Source organism: Mustelus asterias, chromosome 23 (assembly GCF_964213995.1).
Source record: "Mustelus asterias chromosome 23, sMusAst1.hap1.1, whole genome shotgun sequence".
Lineage (NCBI taxonomy): Eukaryota > Metazoa > Chordata > Chondrichthyes > Carcharhiniformes > Triakidae > Mustelus > Mustelus asterias.
The window spans coordinates 66,207,502-66,222,809 of record NC_135823.1 but is presented as its reverse complement, the minus strand read 5'-3'; the positions used below and the strand labels follow the sequence as shown (position 1 = coordinate 66,222,809).

The window sequence follows — 15,308 nt, the reverse complement described above, 5'->3', positions numbered from 1 at the left end:
TTATCTTGCTAAAGTTGTCAGATATCAGATTGTCTGCCTTGCATTAATTTATTTCAATATGGTATTCATTTCCATTATTCCTTCCAGAACTATTACCCAAATACTGTGCATGAATCTTTGTTATACAAAAATATTTTTACCTTCATTTATAAATATAGCATAACTTTTTAGTTCAATTGCTATGCATTACAAAATAAAAAGCATGATGGAAACTATTTGGGCCAATTAATGTTTTGTTTAATTCCATTTTTTTTTTTGTTCTTTCGCCAAAGCATATGCAGTCTGCCTCATAAAATGTAGTTTTCTGGAATGTAATAAGTTCTGTGAATATAAATGCTTAATAATTCCCCACTAGGCAGTGAAAAAGAATAATTTTTTTTCTGTTAGGATGGTGGTACAAGAGGACGCCGCTGTGCCATTGAAGCGGATATGAAAATGAAGAAATGATCGCATGCCATAGGCTATGGGACCTGACCATGTGAAGCATTCAGCACTGCGTAAAGACAAATGAAGCTGTACTGTCTTCATTAGCATTGAAGATAATTAATTGTATTGTACAGCCTTGTTTCTAGTGTACAGATTTTGTTCTGCGAACAATGTATGTGCTTAATAAAATTACTCTAACAACCCGATTGGCTTCAGAGAATTAAATTACAATGAATTTTGGTTAATACCAGTGAAAGATAGGACATTTACATAGAACAGTACAGCACAGAACAGGCCCTTCGGCCCACGGTGTTGTAAAATTTATCATTTTAACCAGCATTAATAAGTGTGCTAGCCTTGATGAAAGTAGCATTTCTGTTCATTTACGATGTAGGACAACATCTTTGTCTACGCAATGCTTAAGCATTTTTGTTTGGTTATCGAGAGCAGCTTTTTAAATGTAAGCGTTTTTTGTTGAATTGTCTTTGCAGTGGGTCCTATCTTTGGCAGGTGTCTCTGTTTTATATAATGTGTGAATATCTGAAACTTTGAACTGGTCCGAGCACACCTCAGCCCTGTCTTGAGACTTGGGACAATAAGATGTAAGAACAGATGTAGGCCATTTGGCCCATTGAGTCTGTTCCACCTTTCAGCTTCACTTTCCCATCTTATCCTCATAATGCTTGATTCCCTTACTGTTTTAAAATCTATCTCAGCTTTGAACATACTTAATGACCCAGCCTCTAGAGCTCAGCGCGGTAAAGAATTCCACAGATTCACTGCCCTCAGAGAGAAGAAATTTCTCCTAATCCCTGTTTTAAATGGGTGACTCCTTACTCTGACACTATGCCCTAAGGTCCTATACTCTCCAACAAGAAGAAACACCCTCTACCCTGTCAAGCCCCCTGAGAATCCTGTATGTCTCGATAAGGTCGCTTCTCATTCTTCTAAACTCCAGTGAGTACAGGCCCAACCTACTTGACCTCTCATAAGAAAATCACTCCAAACCTGGGATCAACCTCTTGAACCTTCTCTGGACTGCCTCCAAGGCCAGTATATCTTTTAGAAAGGGGGACCAAAATTGTTTACAGTATTCCAAGTGTGGTCTAACTAGTGCCTTGTAGAGTCTTAGCAAGACTTCCCAACTTTCATACTCGATTCCCTTTGAAATACAGGCCAACGTTCAATTTGCCTTCCCAATTACCTGTTGAACTTGTATGCTTGCTTTTTGTGATTTATGCACAAGGACCCCAGATCCCTCTGCTGCAGTAGGCAACAAACTTGGCAACAGTACATTCACTTCCCTTGTCCAAGTCATTAATATATATCGTAACCAACTCAAGAACAGCTTCTTCCCTGCTGCTGTCAGACTTTCGAATGGACTTAACTTGCATTAAGTTGATCTTTCTCTACATCCTAGCTATGACTGTAACACTATATTCTGCACCCTCTCATTTCCTTCTCTGTGAATGGTATGCTTTGTCTGTATAGCGCGCAAGAAACAATACTTTTCACTGTAAATACATGTGACAATAAATCAAATAAATAATTGTGGTCCCAGCATTGATCCCCGTGGCACCTCACTAGTTGCAGGTTGTCATCCTGAAAATGCCCCTCTTATCCCAACTCTCTGTCTACTATCAATTAGCCAATCCTCTATCCATGCTAATGTACCATGGGCTCTTTTGTGTGGTACCTTATTGAGTGCTTTTTGGAAATCCAATCTTAAAATAACTTCAGTAAGTAGGTTGTGTCACAAGAGCACAGAGTACAATAGATGCAACAATATCTGTTCATGATCAAGTTACAGCTTTTTGTCTTCTAAGTTTGAAAGTAAAGGCATAATTACAGAATATATGATTAAAATAGAACAGTTACCACAGAACAGCTCAAATTTGAATTCACGGAGACTGAGTGGTATAGTATCTTTAGTCCGGTCAGATTAAGCTGTGGTACCTCTGGCTATAAAGATCCAATTTAAACTCAGTGTTGCGCAATACCAAATTCTGTATAATACTGTTAAAATGGATGATGTCAGCTGGTAGTTGGTGTATCAGATTGGTACAGTAATGAATACACTTCTGAAGTTGGGATTGTTGGAGAAGAGTTTAGGAACCCTTATTCTGCTGTTGGCCTGCGTTATAGCTTACCTGAGTGTTTTTGATGCTGACATCGGCTGCCAAATTTGGGTCAACGTTTAGGTAGCATATGTGTCACTCACCTCGAACACACAATCACCAAAAGAAACATTACCAGGAGAATTTGAGTTCTGTTGTTTTCACCACAACCTAGCAGGGTTTCACCCTGTATATTGAACTGAGTCCACCAAAAGAAATTCAAATAAAATTAAAGGTAATTACAAACATTTTACTTTTTCAATATATGATTGCAGGAATTGGAAGGTAAATCCAATTCATGTACCAGTAACCTGCAGATTTATCTAAAATCTTCAACTATTTATATTAATGTTTTTTTAATTGTAGCACAGTAACTGCAATAATTGTGACTATTGTCAGATGTGATGACTAGTGATTTAACAAAATATATAACAAATAAATGAAGGACATGCTGCTATACTCTTTCCCCATGGTGTTTTTCACATAATGGTGTTGCGTGGGTTACACCTTGTGGAGTAACTTCTCTCAAATACCATTTCTTCTCATCCTCCCTATATCCAATTGAAAAGTTTGTGTTTACATACTGTTACTGCCAGCTGCAGCTCAGTTGGTAACACTCTAATCTCTGAGTCAGAAGTTTGTGGTTTCTAGGAGACTTGAAAGCACAATCCAGACTGACACTCCAGTCCAGTACTGAGGAATGCTGCACTGTTGGAGGTGTGCCAACTTTCAGATGAGGCATTAAATCATCGCCACATCTGCTCCCTCAGGTAGGGCGTCTCGGTGACACAGTGGTTAGCACTGCTGCCTCACAACATTAGGGACCTGGCTTTGATTCCCAGCTTGGGTCATTGTGTGGAGTTTGCATATTCTCCCTGTGTCTGCGTGTGTTTCCTCCGGGTGCTCCGGTTTCCTCCCACAGTCCGAATGACGTGCTGGTTAGGTGCATTAGCATGCTAAATTCTCCCTCAGTGTACCCAAACAGGTGTCAGAGTGTGGTGACTAACCTAATTACAGTGTTAATGTAAGCCTGCTTGTGACTAATAAACATTTAGACCTAAAAGATCCCATGATACTACTTCGCACAGGGGTGCTGAAGTTCTTCTTGATGTCCTATTCAATGTCCATCCCTTGACCAATATCACTTAAACACAGATTATTTGGTCATTATCACATTGCTGTTAATGAGAGCTTGCTTTGTGCAAATTGGCTGCTGTGTTTCTGACATTGCAACAATGACTAGATTTCAAACATTTCATTAGCTGTAAAACATTTTTGGATATCCTGAGGTTGTAAAAGGATATACATGTTCTTTCTCCTTTGCTTTTCAGCTTTATATTTACCAGAATGAGTGTTACCAGTGCGATTTAGATTGCACACTAACTTTGGCAGTACAATGTACACTAACATTGCTTAGAGCATCATTGTGTGCTCAGTGAGATTATTTCAAGTTCAATAAAAGATGAGCGTGATGATCAGAAAATGATACATGTGGGTTCCAAAATCAAAGGGAAAGATCTTGAGTAATGGCAACTGAATGCAGGGTAATCTATCACTCCCAGCATGGGTGATTGTGACTAATTTTGATATCGTGTCAGGTAGAACCATTGAAAAATCTTACATTATTGAACCATCATCCTGCCTTATAGCCAATGCATTCCTATTAAGGTGGCTGTTAAGTCTTATTGTTGCTGTCGCTTCTTGGCTTGACAAAGTTCATTGTTGAAGGGAACATCATTCTCTTCATGTGATAGCCATTTAATTTTCACTAAATGAATTTTTCTATTAAAATACATTTTAATATTTTTTATTATTTCTCTATTGATTTCTTCCATGACAATGGCACCAAGTATTCTATGGCTGCCTATTCCTTACATATAGAAATTTCTCGTACTGTTTCCTTCTCATTCAAAAACAAACCTTAAATTGACACGTGATATTGTGAATTCTGTGGATTGTATCAATTCACATGCCTCTCGGCTAGATCCCCTGTGTTCTTTATGATGGCAGTTGATCCCCCTACCTGTCTCCGAGCATACCTGTAAAAGCAACTAGGCTAAGCTGGTTTTGCCATCCCTGCTAAGTATTTAGGTAATCTTCTTTCCAGTTTGTCACCTCCACTAAAGGGTTAAATGAATTAGTTGAGGAATTGTATATTTCAGGTCCTTTCTTATCAGAACCTGACCATTCTCTGACCAACTCCCCACTGTCAAAAGGTTTGATTGCACCCATCTCAAGAAGGGAATGTTTGACATTTCATGATGATCTGAGCAGTGCCACTTCTCATGTCACAATAACTATTTTAATTAGCACTTTCCTTGTGACTCAATTTTAAAACCAAGGAATTGTCAAATGTCATTTTAAATGAAGGTCAATGATGAACCATGAAAGTCAGTTCTGTAGAAGAGTCAATGGATTCGAAACACTAACTGTGTTTCTCTCTACAGATGTTGCCAGACCTGCTGGGTTTCTGCAGCATTTTCTGTTTTTATTTCAATACTTCTACAATTAATTTTCCAGATTCTGTTAGGAACAGACAGCATCAAATTTCAAGCATTGTCCTTTCCTGGGTTCTTGGTTCCTGATCCATTTGATGCAAAACTTAGGTGTGTTATGGTTCAGGTCAGAAACTCCAGTGTTTTATGAAGCCTGCCTGAATCATAATTTTTGCATGTTGAACTTGGCTCGGAGAAGCATGATGTGATCCACTTCAAGTGTGATTCAAAAGACCCACTAGGGAGTTTTTATCAAACAAAGTTTATTTAAGAATATAGTTAACATGTATAGTAAGAAAATTGGCAAGAACTTTTATCAATTGCAAACAAGAAACAAAACAACCACTATAATGTATAACTCTTAATGAATATCTCTAATGTGTTCCAATTAAAACCAAACCCATAGACAACAAAAACTCAATTTCACAGGTTTAACACAGCACAAACCAATGCCCACTTGATACTGGGATCGAGGCCGTTGGTTGAATTCTGCAATCCAATGCTCTTGAGACCCAGAACAGTTTGAAGACAAGACAGCTTCCCAAAACACCAAAGCACAAATGTTTTACTGCAGCATGGCAACAAGCTTTTGTTTCAGCTAACTGGTAAAATTTTCAAAACAAAACAGAGAGCGAAGTAGACTTACTTCCTTTCCAGCTTGCTTCTAAGACTGTCTCTAACACCACAAAACTGAAAGCTGAAAAACTTCAGTCTCCTGACCTACCCACAGTTTCTTTTCCAACAATGAAATCACCTAAGACTGAGCATGAATTTTAAAAAACTCTCAAAGGTACACTAACATCACTAAGCAGATCTTTCTCTACACCTTGGCTATGACTGTAACACTACATTTCTGCACTCTCTCCTTCCCTATGTATGGTATGCTTTGTCTGTATAGCGCGCAAGAAACAATACTTTTCACTGTGTACTAATGCATGTGACAATAATAAATCACATCGAATTTTTAATGGGAATAGATTCTGTCAATTGAATGTTTAATTCATGAGATCATAATATGTAGACTATACCAAGGACATGAAATGGTCAAGAACGTAATGAATTGCCTTTCTAATAATCAAACATTGTTATCAAGATTAGCTTAATGATTTGTTTAAGTGTGCTCATCGTCTAGCAAGAAGTGAATTTGAAAATCTCAAGTATCTTTTTACTGGGATGGAAGCTGCTTTTGAGACCTCCTTCAGGAAGGTTGCTCTTGAAAATATTTGTGAAGCTATTAACAGTCTAGCCTCCTGTTTATTGAATATTATTAAGATTTAGTGACAGAAAGCTGTCGTTTGCAAAATTAGCTCGAGGCAGAAAACTGCATCGTATGCACTGAACTTTTCACTATGTTGAAAAGCAAATTAGAAGCAAGGCATTATTTATCTTGATTGATTCTCCATTCTTTGTTTAATGTTATCCGCTGTCAAATCCTCTGCCTAAATTAATTGTTGCTCTGGTTTCAAATGTTTTCATGATTTTAAGTAATTGCCATGTCCTTTCACAGTTTGGAAAGTGATTTGAATTATGCTAAGTTGCCCTAACTCCCTGAACTGTGCGAGTAGTCCAATAGTATATTCAAAAACAAAATAAGTAGGTGGGGGCATCTTGTGAGTTTGTAACAATGTTTGTTTGTTTTTTAAACTTGATTTCCCTTCAATGGGATATGTCAACTGCATGTAAAAGATAACACTTTTTTAAAAAAAACCAACAAAACAGAAGCTGTTAGGATAAGTGAACTGTCCAAAATAGTTAACTTCTTGTCACAAGTTTTGCTGAATATGAAAGATTTTCTGTTACATAATTTCTTGAATACTGTGCCTCACAGCGCCAAGGACCCGGGTTCGATTTCCGGCTTGGGTCACTGTCTCTGTGGAGTTTGCACGCTCTCCCCATGTCTGTGTGGGTTTCCTCCGGGTGCTCCAGTTGCCTCCCACAGCCCAAAGATGTGCAACTTAGGTTGATTTGGCCATGCTAAACTGGCCATGGTTTCAGGGGGATTAGCAGGGTAAATATGTGGGGTTACGGGGATAGGGTGGGATTGTTGTCAGTGCAGGCTCGATGGGCCGAATGGCAGCCCCCTATACTGTAGGGATTCTATGATTCTATAAAATGTAAACTTTCATATATGGTTCTAGGTAACTATTTGACATAAATAAAGGATGCAACATATTGCAAAGCAAGTGGCAGTATAATCTGAGTTGTACTTTAAATATAGTCAAATGGGTTTTTTCATGGATGTACAATCCTCTGGATCCTAAACACCAGTTGAAACTAAATTGGACTGTCTTGGTGGATACACTCCATAGTATGCAACTGTTTATGACTGCAAATTAGCGCTCACTCAGAAACCACCGGAGTAGTTGGTGTGGGAGATGTCTTCATGATGTGATGGGGAGTAAGATGCACAAAGGCATTCAGTTTGGCAGTAAAAAGAGCCTTACTATGCAGCTGACAGCTATTCCTTATCAATGTTGACATAAATTGGGAAAGTTTCTTTTTTTATCATTCATGGGATGTGGGCTTTGCTGGCTGGGCCAGCATATATTGCCCATCCCTAGTTTCCTTGACAGTTGAGAGTCAATCACATTGCTGTGGCTCTGGAGTCACATGTAGGCCAGACCGGGTAAGGATGGCAGATTTCCTTCCCTAAAGGACATTAGTGAACCAGATGGATTTTTATGACAATCAACAATGGTTTCATGGCCATCAGTAGACTTTTAATTCCAGATTTTTACTGAATTCAAATTTCATCATTTGCCATGGTGGGATTCAAACCTGTGTCTCCAGAGAATTACCGAGTCTCTGAATTATTTGTCTAGCGACAGTACCGCTACACCACCGCCTCCCCTTGTCTTAAGGTGTGCAAATATTCAAAGTGAAAAGCGATTTAAGAGTAACTTGCAGATTAAGTTAGCCCAGGGATTAGATGTGAACATAATGGTTTCTTTGTAGGAAATGCTTTTGGATTTTCATTTTCTGTTCCCTTAAACGTGATTATTTAATAATCATTTTTAAATTTAATGATAAAAATGATCATTATGGTGTTTGTCCATCCCTTTAAATTTACGGTATACAGTAAATACTTTATTCCATAGGCTGTGGAGGTGGAGGCTGAGATTGCCAGTGATGATGAACAGGAAAGTGAAACACACCAAGAAGAAATTCAGCAACAGACCTTGCAATTGGAATATAAATGCAAAGAAGAGGGAGAAGAATTGGATGGATCATTGGTTGAGGACGGAAGGAATAATGGTATTAAAAATGCCCTCCCGGAAAAATTTGAGGCAAAGGCAGTACATCAAAATTCAGGACAGGAGGGGGCTGATCTCATAAAACATTGTGAAAGTGAAGAGCATTCCAAAGAGCAGGTGGAAGCAATGAAAAAGGATTCCGAACAAAAGTATTTAGCTGAGGTAGGATATTTTAGTTGAAAAGAAATGTCATGAAATGCTTGGATTTGAAGGGAATATTACTTGATGTCAGTTTTCTCTGATAGTTTGTGGGCTTATTTTCATCTCTCTGATATTGAGATAAAGTAATTGTCCCTCAGGCACCACAGTGAGTAACCAAGATCTGTTACATAAATTAGATGACACATACTTTGATGTTCCAACAAACTTGCCTAATAATGACAAAAATCACCTACAAAACTCCATTTTCTTTTTGCTGATAGGGTAAGGGTTATTATTGGCAAAGCCAGCATGGTGGCAGGCTGGCACAGTGGTTAACACTGCTGCCTCACAGCGCCAAGGACCCATGTTTGATTCCCGGCTTGGGTCACTGTGCGGACTCTGCACATTCTCCCTGTGTCTGTGTGGGCTTCTTTCAGGTGACCATAAGACATAGGAGCAAAATTAGGCCACTCGGCCCATCAAATCTGCTCCAGCATTCAATCATGGCTGATATTTTTCTCATCCCCATCCTCCTGCCTTTTCCCCATAACCCCTGATCCCCTTATTAATCAAGAACCTATCTATCTCTGTCTTAAAGGCACTCAATGACCTGGCCTCCACAGCCTTCTGCGGCAAAGAGTTCCACAGATTCACCACTCTCTGGCTGAATAAATTCCTCCTCATCTCTGTTTCAGGTGCTTCAGTGCTCCAGTTTCTTCCCACAGTCTGACAGACGTGCTGGTTATGTGCATTGGCCGTGCTAAATTCTCCCTCAGTGTACCGGAGTGTGGTGACTAGGGAATTTTCAGTGACTTGATTGCAGTGTTAATGTAAGCCTACCTGTGACACTAATAAATAAACTTAAAACTTTATTGCGAATCCCTAATTCCTCTTGAAGGTGATTTAAGACCACTTCCCTTGAACTGCTGCACTCCATGTGATGTAGGTCCATCCACAGTGTTGTGTTAGGAAGGGAATTCCAGGATTTTAATCCACTGACTGATGGAATGACAAAATGTTTCCATGTCAGAATGGTGTGTGATGAAGAAGAACTTGCAGCTGGTGGTGTTCCAATACATCTGCTGTCCTTGTTCCTCTAGTTGTAGAAGTCCTGGGTTTGGAAGGTTCTGGTGAATTGCTGCAGTGCTTCTTGTAGCTGGTACACATTGCTGTCATGGCATGTCAGTGGTGGAGGGCAGGAAAGATGGTGAATAAGCTGCTAATCAAGGTGGTGAATAAGCTACTAATCAAGCGGAGTGCTTATTCCTGGATGATGTTGATCGAGCTTCTTGAGTGTTATTGGAGCTGTACTCATCCAGGCAAATGGAAAATATTCCATTGCACTCCTGACGTGCCTTTATAGGTGGTAGTCAGGATTGGGAGAGTAGGAGGTGAGGTTAATTGCCTCAGAATTCGGAGTCTCTGACCTACTTTTGTAGCCACAGTTTTTATATGGCTGGTCCAGTTAAGTTTGTGGTCAGTGGTGATCTTACCACCTCACCCCAACCCGCAGGATGTGGACGGTGGAAGACTCAATGATGGTAATGCCAATGATTAGATTCTCTTTTGATGGAAATGGTCATTGCCTGGCACTTGTGTGGCATGAGTCCAAACCTGAATGTTGTCCAGACCTTGCTGCGTGGATTGCTTCATTATCTGAGGAGTTGTGAATGGCATTGAAGGCTGTGCAATCATCAGCAAACATTGCTACTTCTAATCTTATGATGGAGGGAAGGACATTAATGAAGCAGATGAAGATGACTGTGTCTAGGACTATGTTGAGAAATTCTTATAGCCCATACCCTAGGGCTGAGATGGTTAGCTTCCTTCCGGCAACCATCTTCCTTTGTGCTAGGTATGACGAACCAGTGGAGAATTTTCCCCCGATTCCATTTGACTTTACTTGTGCTAAACCTCCTTGATATCACATATGGTCAAATGCTGCCTTGACTGTCATCTCATCTCCAGGAGTCAGCTCTTTTTGTCTATGTTTGAACCCAGGCTGTAATGAGAAGCAGTGTGGTCTTGGCAAAACCTTTGAACGGTAAGTGGTGCTTGATAATGCCATTGATGACACCTTCAATCACTTATGATCGAGGGTAGGGAGAAATGGTCGATTTTGAGTTGTCCTGCTTTTTATTGTATAGACAAAACGGGACAATTTTCTACTTCGTTAAGTTGATACCATTGTTGTAGCTAATGCCAAACTGCTTAAACTCTCTGAATTTAGCAAAGTGGGCTGTGTCCCTGGGAACACAATAAGAAGTCTCACAACACCAGGCTAAAGTCCAACAGGTTTATTTCAGCCTGATGAAGGAGCAGCGCTCCGAAAGCTCGTGCTACCAAATAAACCTGTTGGACTTTTACCTGGTGGTGTGAGACTTCTTACTATGCCCACCCCCAGTCCAACGCCGACATCTCCACATCATCCCTGGGAACAGAAAGTGTGCAGCCCATATCATACAAACCAAACTCTACCTGAATGGATTTCTCTGTATATTGGTTTGAAAGACGTCTTAAAAGCATGGAACAAAAACAAAAAATGCTGGAGAAACTCAGCAGGTCTGACAGCATCTGTAGAGAGAGAACGGAGCCAACGTTTTGAGTCAGGATGACCCTGCGTCGGAGCTGTGACAAAGGGTCATCCTTACTTGAAACGTTGACTCTGTTCTCTCTCCACAGATGCTGTCAGACCTGCTGAGTTTCTTCAGCATTTTCTGTTTCTGTTTCAGATTCCAGTATCCGCAGTCTTTTGCTTTTCTCTTAAGCATGGTGCTGGGTTTCTGCTGATGTCAGATATCAGCCTGATCAAATTTGAATTAAAATGTAATCATTTCAGTTTGTTATGGAAAAATCAGTACTATATTTGCATATGCGATCAAAAACAATGTCATACTTACTGATGCCATGGCCATCATTCCTTGTTTCTATAGTGCCTAGATAGTGGTTGCAGTTACCTTTCCCTTTACACAAGAACTGAGCCACTTGCAGAAGAGCAGCGTGGAATTACGGAGAATGGACAATTAGGTGAGTTACTGATATAAGATTTGTACTTTTCCGTTTTCATGTTACTTTCTACAATAACAATAATACAAATTTTCAAAATAGGAATTAATCGAATGCAGCATCTTTATCTGAATCCTTGACCTTCATACATAGAACATTGAACATTACAGCGCAGTACAGGCCCTTCGGCCCTCGATGTTGCGTCGACCAGTGAAACCAATCTAAAGCCATCTAACCTACACTATTCCAATATCATCCATATGTTTATCCAATGACCATTTAAATGCCCTTAATGTTGGCGAGTCCACTACTGCTGCAGGCAGGGCATTCCATGCCCTTGCTACTCTCTGAGTGAAGAACCTACCTCTGACATCTGTACTATATCTATCACCCCTCAATTTAAAGCTATGTCCCCTCGTGCTAGCTATCACTATCCACCCTATCTAATCCTCTGATCATCCTGTATGCCTCTATTAAGTCACCTCTTAACCTTCTCTCTAACGAAAACAACCAAGTCCCTCAGCCTTTCCTCATAAGACCTTCCCACCATACCAGGCAACATCCTAGTAAATCTCCTCTGCACCCTTTCCAATGCACCCACATCCTTCCTATAATGCGGTGACCAGAACTGCCGCACCAGAGTTTTGTACAGCTGCAACATGACCTCCTGGCTCCGAAACTCAATCCCTCTACCGATAAAAGCTAACACTCCGTATGCCTTCTTAACAACCCTATCAACCGAGGTGCCAACTTTCAGGGATCTATGCACGTGGACACCGAGATCTCTCTGCTCATCCACACAACCAAGTATCTTACCAGTAGCCCAGTACTCTGTAATCCTGTTACTCCTTCCAAAGTGAATCACCTCGCACTTTTCCGCATTGAACTCCATTTGCTGTGTGCAATTTTGGTCCCCTTATTTGCGGAAGGATATATTGGCCTTGGAGGGAGTACAGAGAAGGTTCACCAGGTTGATACCGGAGATGAGGGGGTTAGCTTATGAGGAGAGATTGAGTAGATTGGGCCTGTACTCGTTGGAGTTTAGAAGGCTGAGGGGAGATCTTATAGAGACATATAGGATAATGAAGAGGCTAGACAGAGGCAGAGAGAATCTTTCCACTTAGAAAGGAAACAAGAACTAGAGGGCACAGCCTCAAAATAAGGGGGAGTCAGTTTAGAACAGAGTTGAGGAGGAACTTCTCTCAGAGGGTCGTGAATCTCTGGAATTCTCTGCCCATTGAAGCAGTGGATGTGTTTATGTCACAGGTAGATAGATTTCTGATCATTAAGGGTTATGGGGAGTGGGCGGGTAAGTGGAACTAAACCACTGTCAGATCAGCCATGATCTTATTGAATGGCGGGGCAGGCTCGAAGGGCTAGATGGCCTACTCCTGCTCCTATTTCTTATGTTCTTATGTTCTTGCCACCTCTCAGCCCAGCACTGCAGCTTATCTATGTCCCTCTGTAACCTGCAACAACCTTCCGCACTGTCCACAACTCCACCGACTTTAGTGTCATCCGCAAATTTACTAACCCATCCTTCTACGCCCTCTTCCAGGTCATTTATAAAAATGACAAACAGCAGTGGCCCCAAAACAGGTCCTTGCGGTACACCCCTTTCCGTTCTCAGCAGAGGTTGCTCAATTGCTGATGTTCCCTGTGTCTCGGGCGCTGATGTTCCCTTCCGTAATAAAGATAAAATCTGCCTTGGGGGTTTTCTCTGATGAGCAAAGCTTAAAGATTTGATTTTGCAGCAAAAACAAAATTCCAGAGTTGCTGGAGCCCCAATTGGATCGCGGTTTAACATTTTTAAAACCTTTTGTTTTCTAAGAAAGGGGAGATCTTCTGCTGCAAGCACTGATTATTTCTGAGTTATGGTCATGCAGGATACCTCAGTTAACTGGCCAATCTTTAACTGTGAGGTTCGCCAGTGAGCGCAGCAGGTCTTCAGTAATAGATGGCATCACCAAGCTTTATGTTCTGAGATATCTACACACTTACAATTTCCAGCATCTGTCAGTACAGCCATCAGAAGGAGAACTCTCTGTTTTTTCCTCATGGGTGCTAAACTAATTACACTCTACCTACTGTACTCAGCATTGACTGGGAATTAAATCTCGGCTTAATGCAGAATATTTTCCGCTTAAGGTTGTTACAAAGTAAGTTAAATGTATTATTATGTTCCTATTTCAGAACTGTCTAGAGTAGAGTACAGCACTATGCGAGAAAGTCTACTGGAGGTACGATCACAATATAAAGTTTAAATAATGGAACATTGTGAAGTTTAGCGAGAAGTCTCTGCTATAATATTCGCTGTGACTTTTTGACTTAAGTTTCAGGCGGATGCTGCTAGTGAAGAAGAGTTTTGTGATGTTCACCTTTCAGAATTTGGCATAGAGCTGTCAGTGTCTGAGAGTGACCTTAGCTTCAATTCCCAACAGTTCTTAGTTTTGGATGAGTCAGCAGCTAGCAGTCACACATCCTCCCAGCTGTAAGTGACTTAAAAATGTATATTAGAAATGTGCCGCAGCATCTTACAGAACTAACCATGTAATTTTTTTAACCTTAAAGAATATAATAATGCCTTACCAGTTGTCTCCCACATCTCAATTACTTATTTATTTTTTGAAAGCTATATTGAGAAATACATTAGACTCTCATTGCCCTCTCTGTTAAAGAATTATTCTTGCTGGTGCTGGATGCAAAATTAATATTCCAGATGACAAAAATAATTGAATAGATTTGATCTTGATCAGTTGGGCCAGCGGGCCGATGAATGGCAGATGGAGTTTAATTTAGATGAATGTCAGGTGATGCATTTTGGTAGATCGAATCGAGGCAGGACCTACTCGGTTTATGGTAGGGCGTTGGGGAGAGCTACAGAACAAAGAGATCTTGGAGTACAGGTTCATAACTCCTTGAAAGTGGAGTCACAGGTGTACAGGGTGATGAAGAAGGCATTCGACATGCTTGGTTTCATTGGTCAGAACATTGAGGGAAATGGTCCACGGAAGGGTAGGGAGTTTTAGTTAAATCGGGCAGCATGGTCGGTGCAGGCTTGGAGGGCTGAAGGGCCTGTTCCTGTGCTGTAATTTTCTTTGTTCTTTAGAAGTTGGGACGCCTTGTTGAAGTCGTACAAGGCATTAGTAAGGCCACACTTGGAATACTGTGTACAGTTCTGGTCGCCCTATTATAGAAAGGATATTATTAGACTAGAAAGAGTGCAGAAAAGATTTACTAGGATGTTACCGGGACTTGATAGTTTGAGTTATAAGGAGAGGCTGGATAGACTGGGACTTTTTTCCCTGGAGCGTAGGAGGCTTAGGAGTGACCTTATAGAGCTCTATAAAATAATGAGGGGCATGGATGAGGTAGCTAGTCAACATCTTTTCCCAAAGATAGGGGAGTCTAAAACTAGAGGGCAAAGGTTTAAGGGGAGAGATACAAAAGTGTCCAGAGGGGCAATTTTTTCTCACACACGGGGGGAGCGTTTGGAACGAGCTGCTGGAGGCAGTAGTAGAGGCAGGTATAATTTGGTCTTTTGAAAAGCATTTAGACATTTACATGGGTAAGATTGGTATAGAGAGATATGGACCAAATGCGGGCAATTGGGACTAGCTTAGTGGTAAAAACTAGGCGGCATGGACAAGTTGGGCCGAAGGGCCTGTTTCCATGCTGTAAACCTCTATGACTCTCTGATTGGATGCGGGCAGCAGTACTGGGATATTTTGTAAATGTGGGACAGTGAGCAGAAAAAATATAACTCATGACAAATCCAGCTTACTGATGAGGAATGCCGTTGGTAGGTGGTGTCCCATACATGTAGAACCATAAAAAGAATGAAGATAGCTGGTACTCATTCTTTTGAT

General features: G+C 40.7%; 1 protein-coding gene across 3 annotated transcripts in view; it reads left to right on the top strand.

Moving 5' to 3' along the window:
- Positions 1 to 15,308, top strand: part of brd8a (bromodomain containing 8a) — an 81,158-nt gene that overhangs the window by 48,924 nt on the left and 16,926 nt on the right. For 2 of the 3 annotated variants that reach the window (XM_078240842.1, XM_078240841.1), the window contains exon 23: positions 388 to 629. In XM_078240842.1, the coding sequence (XP_078096968.1) occupies positions 388 to 433 (46 nt within the window). In that variant the 3' untranslated portion in view covers positions 434 to 629. Of the gene's footprint in view, positions 1 to 387; positions 630 to 8,136; positions 8,455 to 11,366; positions 11,461 to 13,632; positions 13,680 to 13,778; positions 13,931 to 15,308 lie in introns of those variants that run through there. The other variant, XM_078240843.1, reaches the window with a different exon arrangement.